Source organism: Cherax quadricarinatus, chromosome 84 (assembly GCF_038502225.1).
Source record: "Cherax quadricarinatus isolate ZL_2023a chromosome 84, ASM3850222v1, whole genome shotgun sequence".
NCBI classification, from domain to species: domain Eukaryota; kingdom Metazoa; phylum Arthropoda; class Malacostraca; order Decapoda; family Parastacidae; genus Cherax; species Cherax quadricarinatus.
Genome location: NC_091375.1, coordinates 15190148 through 15198382, shown reverse-complemented (window position 1 = coordinate 15198382; position 8235 = coordinate 15190148). Strand labels below are relative to the sequence as shown.

At 48.4% G+C, this 8235-nt stretch overlaps 1 protein-coding gene across 1 annotated transcript; it reads left to right on the top strand.

Annotated features, from left to right (window-relative positions):
• Window positions 1-1115: 1115 nt before the first annotated feature.
• Window positions 1116-3467, top strand: LOC128704422 (uncharacterized). Its single transcript, XM_053799569.2, has 2 exons — window positions 1116-1588; window positions 2004-3467. The coding sequence occupies exons 1-2, from the start codon at window positions 1577-1579 to the stop codon at window positions 2544-2546; spliced, it is 555 nt and encodes a 184-aa protein (XP_053655544.1). The 5' UTR covers window positions 1116-1576; the 3' UTR covers window positions 2547-3467.
• Window positions 3468-8235: the final 4768 nt, after the last annotated feature.

The following is an 8235-nucleotide window of genomic DNA, read 5'->3' as shown; positions in this document are numbered from 1 at the left end:
TGAAGCAGCTCTATAAACCAACAACAATAACAATACGGTGCTAGCTGAAGAAGCTCTATAAACCAACAATAACAATACGGTGCTAGCTGAAGCAGCTCTATAAACCAACAACAACAATAACTTCAGTAATAACACAGCAGAGTATCGTACCTTCACTGCTGAAAAGTGACTTACCCAGCCCTCTCATGCCTGATAACTAATTATTATTAGTATTATTATTATTAGTATTATTATTATTATTATTATTATATATTATAAGAATATATAAGTGTGTGTGTATATGTTTGCTCACCTATATGTTCTCACCTACACATGGTTGCAAGAGTTGAGTCTTATCTCCTGGCTCCTCGTCTGAACTTACAGCTTGCCGGACTCACTGCCGTCATCACATGGGCAATTTTCAACTGATTCGCTGTTCCACTCACCGGACTTACTTCTTCCTCAAAATACTTATCGTTACTTAATATACATCATTAATTATAATTATATAATTATTCCATTGCAACCCTGACCTTATTTAGCCTAACATAAATATAAATTGTGAAACAGTTATAAGATTTTTTTTGGTTAGTTACGACGTATGTACATTTACAGTGGGAGATACCATTGTAAGTATTGTCTTCAGTAACTGTAATTAAGGTACCTGAGGACGGTTAAGAGGACAGGTTGCTTGTACGGACCTCTAACGCAGTGTGGATATTCTCTAAGTTCATTCATATGTATAATATGCTGAATTTTCTCTAATTTCTTTTCAGATAGTTTCACTATAGCCGAGGTCGGTGTTGAGACACCATTTGAGATATGCATAACAAGTAAGTCTTTAATATAATATCCATATCTTCCTGACTCTCGTCTCGACCCATACCTTGGCTAGGGCTTCCCGTTAGATCTTCTGATATTACTGCACTTTAGAAATGGTAAGTGGTAACCAGTTTTACGAAGTTTTTGGATACTTAAAAGAAGACAGAGACTAAATTTGTGAGAAGAGTTGCTGGAGGGAGAGAATAAGATAGTGAGTGAGGATGATTGTTTGTGTGAGGTGGTAGGACGATAGGACACTCCAGAGTACAGTATATATAACACCTCTTGGGTCCTTTCCTTCTCCAGTGGCTGTCTGCTGTCTCACTAGGTGTATTGGCTGTTTCACCAGGTGTATTGCCTGTCTCACCAGGTGTATTGCCTGTCTCACCAGGTGTATTGCCTGTCTCACCAGGTGTATTGCCTGTCTCACCAGGTGTATTGGCTGCCTCACCAGGTGTATTGGCTGTCTCACCAGGTGTATTGGCTGTCTCACCTGGTTATTGCCTGTCTCACCAGGTGTATTGCCTGTCTCACCAGGTGTATTGCCTGTTTCACCAGGTGTATTGGCTGCCTCACCAGGTGTATTGCCTGTCTCACCAGGTGTATTGCCTGTCTCACCAGGTGTATTGCCTGTCTCACCAGGTGTATTGCCTGTCTCACCAGGTGTATTGCCTGTCTCACCAGGTGTATTGGCTGTGTCACCAGGTTATTGGCTGTCTCACCAGGTGTATTGCCTGTCTCACCAGGTGTATTGGCTGTCTCACCAGGTTATTGGATGTCTCACCAGGTGTGTGTCTCCAGGTTTACCAGATATATCTAACAAAAGCAAGAATTCTAACTCATGCAAAACTAACTTTCTCACATGGAAAGCCTCTATTACGTAAGCTAGACTCTATCACTCTAAAGTACCGAGATTTGCATGGGTCACAGAGCTCGTTGCTCTATTTACAACTACAAAATTAATTTCACCAAACAATCACAACAGATTCACACAGGTTACTTTTTCCGATGACCTACAACAATATCCTTAAAATTCCCCCAGGGAGCAATTGTAAGTATCCCTCTTAAGGAATACCTGCAAGTGGTATCCCGAATTGTTATTTGATTAATTTTTTTATATATCTGTCTTTAAACCATCGTCACATCACTAGAACGCAAATCTTTTTCGATGAGATTTCCTTTGTTTTTCTTATCCTACCCAGACGACACCAACTATCACGGGCTCCGCTACTGTTGTTACTACTGCTGTTACTACTGCTATTACTACTGCCACTATCATGAAGACTACCTTGGCCTCGCTACTGCTGTGTGTACTTATCGCAGTCACAGCCTCTCCGGTCTCCAAGGATGCTACAGTCATCTCCCAGGTCTCCGCAGATGATCCAGCCTCCAGTGAGATCTTCAAAGATGCTATGGTCATCTCCAGAGAAGCCCCAGATTCCAGTCAGGTCTTCAGGGATGCTGCAGCCATCTCCGAGGTCACCGGAGGTATCCCAGAGCAGTTCAACTTCCCCGATGATGCTGTGGCATTCCTCGCGAGTGGTGCCACATCATCCAACCAGGATTCCCAGGGTGACTCGACACGGAAAGGACGTTTCTTCATTCCCATCTTAATCAATACAACAGCCCTGAGCATCCTCACAGGGGTGAACAACAACCCTTGGCGCAAGCCGTTCATCCCATTTATCTGTCCAGGTCTTATATGTAATTCTACAGTGTGGCCCTGGCCAGTGCTAAGGAAGTAAGGGGTGATGAGGTGACCCTGAGGTAATCTGAATCTGCTTCCTTCACTGTCACATCTTTCTTGTTGTTTCACTCTTTTACAGCCGTTGTTGATAAATTAGACACATGTGCAACACTTGGGAATCTTTAGTGAGGAAACGTTTCGCCACATAGTGGCTTCATCAGTCTTATACGAAGAAGAATGCTGGAAATCAGAAGGAATTTGGGGTAATCACTCCCTCAGCCTGGAGTCAATGCGATCAGTCCATCAATCTTTTCAAGATTGATCTTTTCAGGACTGATGGACTGATTACATCGACTTCAGGCTGAGAGGTTGATTACTTCGAACTCTTTCTGTGTGGAGAAACGTTTCCTCAGTAATAATATCTAAGTGTTGTACATATGTCTGATTTATCAAGTTGTTGGTTCTCTACACAGCCTTTGTTGAATATCACTGTTATTTATATGTTACCGTTGGATTACTGTTGAGCGAGAGAGTCAACTGTGTCGAAGTTACTGTTAGACACAGTTGACTGTTAGAGATGTCACTGCTGATACATGTTTGTGTGAGATGGTTGGCTCACTGTTGCTGTGGCAGGCAGTGAGTCACCGTTGCTGTGGCAGGCAGTGAGTCACCGTTGCTGTGGCAGGCAGTGAGTCACTGTTGCTGTGGCAGGTAGTGAGTCACCGTTGCTGTGGCAGGCAGTAAGTCACTGTTGCTGTGGCAGGCAGTGAGTCACCGTTGCTGTGGCAGGCAGTGAGTCACCGTTGCTGTGGCAGGCAGTGAGTCACCGTTGCTGTGGCAGGCAGTGAGTCACCGTTGCTGTGGCAGGCAGTGAGTCACCGTTGCTGTGGCAGGCAGTAAGTCACCGTTGCTGTGGCAGGTAGTGAGTCACCGTTGCTGTGGCAGGCAGTGAGTCACCGTTGCTGTGGCAGGCAGTGAGTCACCGTTGCTGTGGCAGGCAGTGAGTCACTGTTGCTGTGGCAGGCAGTGAGACACCGTTGCTGTGGCAGGCAGTAAGTCACTGTTGCTGTGGCAGGCAGTGAGTCACCGTTGCTGTGGCAGGCAGTGAGTCACTGTTGCTGTGGCAGGTAGTGAGTCACCGTTGCTGTGGCAGGCAGTAAGTCACTGTTGCTGTGGCAGGCAGTGAGTCACCGTTGCTGTGGCAGGCAGTGAGTCACCGTTGCTGTGGCAGGCAGTGAGTCACCGTTGCTGTGGCAGGCAGTGAGTCACCGTTGCTGTGGCAGGCAGTGAGTCACCGTTGCTGTGGCAGGCAGTAAGTCACCGTTGCTGTGGCAGGTAGTGAGTCACCGTTGCTGTGGCAGGCAGTGAGTCACCGTTGCTGTGGCAGGCAGTGAGTCACCGTTGCTGTGGCAGGCAGTGAGTCACTGTTGCTGTGGCAGGCAGTGAGTCACCGTTGCTGTGGCAGGCAGTGAGTCACCGTTGCTGTGGCAGGCAGTGAGTCACCGTTGCTGTGGCAGGCAGTGAGTCACCGTTGCTGTGGCAGGCAGTGAGTCACCGTTGCTGTGGCAGGCAGTGAGTCACCGTTGCTGTGGCAGGCAGTGAGTCACCGTTGCTGTGGCAGGCAGTGAGTCACCGTTGCTGTGGCAGGCAGTGAGTCACCGTTGCTGTGGCAGGTAGTGAGTCACCGTTGCTGTGGCAGGTAGTGAGTCACCGTTGCTGTGGCAGGCAGTGAGTCACCGTTGCTGTGGCAGGCAGTGAGTCACTGTTGCTGTAGCAGGCAGTGAGTCACCGTTGCTGTGGCAGGCAGTGAGTCACCGTTGCTGTGGCAGGCAGTGAGTCACCGTTGCTGTGGCAGGTAGTGAGTCACCGTTGCTGTGGCAGGCAGTGAGTCACCGTTGCTGTGGCAGGCAGTGAGTCACCGTTGCTGTGGCAGGTAGTGAGTCACCGTTGCTGTGGCAGGCAGTGAGTCACCGTTGCTGTGGCAGGTAGTGAGTCACCGTTGCTGTGGCAGGTAGTGAGTCACCGTTGCTGTGGCAGGCAGTGAGTCACCGTTGCTGTGGCAGGTAGTGAGTCACCGTTGCTGTGGCAGGTAGTGAGTCACCGTTGCTGTCTCAGGTAGTGAGTCACCGTTGCTGTGGCAGGTAGTGAGTCACCGTTGCTGTGGCAGGTAGTGAGTCACCGTTGCTGTGGCAGGCAGTGAGTCACCGTTGCTGTGGCAGGCAGTGAGTCACCGTTGCTGTGGCAGGTAGTGAGTCACCGTTGCTGTGGCAGGCAGTGAGTCACCGTTGCTGTGGCAGGCAGTGAGTCACCGTTGCTGTGGCAGGCAGTGAGTCACCGTTGCTGTGGCAGGTAGTGAGTCACCGTTGCTGTGGCAGGCAGTGAGTCACCGTTGCTGTGGCAGGTAGTGAGTCACCGTTGCTGTGGCAGGTAGTGAGTCACCGTTGCTGTGGCAGGCAGTGAGTCACCGTTGCTGTGGCAGGTAGTGAGTCACCGTTGCTGTGGCAGGTAGTGAGTCACCGTTGCTGTGGCAGGTAGTGAGTCACCGTTGCTGTGGCAGGTAGTGAGTCACCGTTGCTGTGGCAGGTAGTGAGTCACCGTTGCTGTGGCAGGTAGTGAGTCACCGTTGCTGTGGCAGGCAGTGAGTCACCGTTGCTGTGGCAGGTAGTGAGTCACCGTTGCTGTGGCAGGCAGTGAGTCACCGTTGCTGTGGCAGGCAGTGAGTCACCGTTGCTGTGGCAGGCAGTGAGTCACAGTTGCTGTGGCAGGCAGTGAGTCACCGTTGCTGTGGCAGGCAGTGAGTCACAGTTGCTGTGGCAGGCAGTGAGTCACCGTTGCTGTGGCAGGCAGTGAGTCACCGTTGTTGTGGCAGGTAGTGAGTCACCGTTGCTGTGGCAGGCAGTGAGTCACCGTTGCTGTGGCAGGCAGTGAGTCACCGTTGCTGTGGCAGGCAGTGAGTCACCGTTGCTGTGGCAGGCAGTGAGTCACCGTTGCTGTGGCAGGCAGTGAGTCACCGTTGCTGTGGCAGGCAGTGAGTCACCGTTGCTGTGGCAGGCACTGAGTCACCGTTGCTGTGGCAGGCAGTGAGTCACCGTTGCTGTGGCAGGCAGTGAGTCACCGTTGCTGTGGCAGGCAGTGAGTCACAGTTGCTGTGGCAGGCAGTGAGTCACCGTTGCTGTGGCAGGCAGTGAGTCACAGTTGCTGTGGCAGGCAGTGAGTCACCGTTGCTGTGGCAGGCAGTGAGTCACCGTTGCTGTGGCAGGTAGTGAGTCACCGTTGCTGTGGCAGGCAGTGAGTCACCGTTGCTGTGGCAGGCAGTGAGTCACCGTTGCTGTGGCAGGCAGTGAGTCACCGTTGCTGTGGCAGGTAGTGAGTCACCGTTGCTGTGGCAGGCAGTGAGTCACCGTTGCTGTGGCAGGCAGTGAGTCACCGTTGCTGTGGCAGGCAGTGAGTCACCGTTGCTGTGGCAGGCAGTGAGTCAGTGAATATGGCATGATACCTGAGATACAGTTGTCAGAATAAATACTCAACCGTCTAACTGTTTGGTTATTGACAACCTCTGATAGCTCTTGCCACACACACACACACACACACACACACACACACACACACACACACACACACACATACTGGCGACACTGGAGGATAGGAGGGTCAGGGGAGACATGATAACAACATACAAAATACTGCGTGGAATAGACAAGGTGGACAGAGATAGGATGTTCCAGAGATGGGACACAGAAACAAGGGGTCACAATTGGAAGTTGAAGACTCAGATGAATCAAAGGGATGTTAGGAAGTATTTCTTCAGTCATAGAGTAGTCAAGCCGTGGAATAGCCTAGAAAGTGAAGTAGTGGAGGCGGGAACCATACATAGTTTTAAGGCGAGGTATGATAAAGCTCATGGAGCAGGGAGAGAGAGAGGACCTAGTAGCAATCAGTGAAGAGGCGGGGCCAGGAGCTATGACTCGACCCCTGCAACCACAATTAGGTGAGTACAATTACGTGAGTACACACACACACACACACACACGTCTCATACTGCTAGTATCACCTCCAACAAGGGGGTGATAAGGGGAGACTAAGCCCCCTCTCTACGTTCCCACACTGGAGGTTCAGGTGCGGCCAAGGAGGTCATGTTACCTCCCTCTTTCCATTAACAGAAAAGAGAGTTCAAATACCGCACAACGAAGCTACATTAAGCCATACCAGAACATCTATATGTATTGGAAATATAAACACAAATGCAGTATAATGTGATCCTTTATTGACAACGTTTCACCCCCACAGTGGGCTTTTTCAAGTCACACACGGATCTACCTGGGGTTGGAAGGTACGAGAGTATTTATAGTTCAGAATGTTGAGGTCAGGTGGAGAATGCTGCATCTGATGATCTACCGGGTGGGGTTATAGAGTCTTGGGTAGCTAGGCGGGGGTATTGGACAAGTTGTGAGTAGATCTTCTGCAGTGTTCTATGTTCTTATGTGGGATAGCGATGAAGAAGTTTCTTGGCGAGTGGTTCAGCTATGTTATAGAAGCCATTGTTCTGGTTGAAATTGTTGGTTATAGAGATAAACGATGATTCCAGGATTCTTCTGTATTGAGTGTTGTCTTCTGTGGCTATAAGTCTTGAGTTTCTGTAGTTAATTAAATGGTTATGTGAATTGCGATGTTGTACACAGGCATTCCTTGTATCGTCAGTCCTGCTTGCATATTGGTGTTCTGAAATACGTGTTTGGAGGTCTCTTGATGTTTCGCCCACATATAATTTGTTGCAGTCATTACAAGGGATTATGTATACCCCTGCAGAGGATGGAGGCTTGTCCTGTCTACTACTGGTGATGTCCTTGATGGTCGTGGTTGTGGAGGTAGATACTTGGAATGATGTTTTGGCAAAGATGTTGGAAACATGTTTGGCAATGGAGTTGGTGGGAAGGACTATGTATCTCTTCTCGGCAGTGTCTTCTCTGGGTGTGTTGAAGATGTTTAATGCTCGCCGTCTGCAGTCTCTGATGAAGTGGCGAGGATAGTGGAGTTTAGAAAATACTTGTTCATAAGAACATAGAACACTGCAGAAGATCTACTCACAACTTGTCCAATACCCCCGCCTAGCTACCCAAGACTCTATAACCCCACCCGGATGCAGCATTCTCCACCTGACCTCAACATTCTGAACTATAAATACTCCCGTACCTTCCAACCCCAGGTAGATCCGTGTGTGACTTGAAAAAGCCCACTGTGTGGGTGAAACGTTGTCAATAAAGGATCACATTATACTGCATTTGTGTTTATATTTCCATCGTGTCGGTATTTTATACCATTTATTTCCATCTATATGTATTACCATGTGTTTCTTACCATGCAGATTTAGACTGCAACTATACTGGATCCAGATCAAAAGCAGATACAGTGTAGATATGATCCTTGCATGTGTACAACACTCTCCTCTCCTGCAAGAGATCCTGCAATGTATTTCATTTAAGTGTTTGTCAGAGGATCCTTCTATTCCTAAGATCTGTTAAAAAATACGCAGAAATGAATGCTCAATAAATATATAAATAAAACTGCGCAAAAGAATGTTTAATAATAAGTGAAGCAAATTATGAAAGTTATATTTATTCAAACAAATAATTTTTAGTCTAGTGGCCAAATTTCGCTGTCTACAAATTTGTTTTGGGGTAATACCCAAAAAAGATCGCCGACCCCTGCATGAGTCTAGCCTGATAGCATAGCTAGTTGCAATAAACACA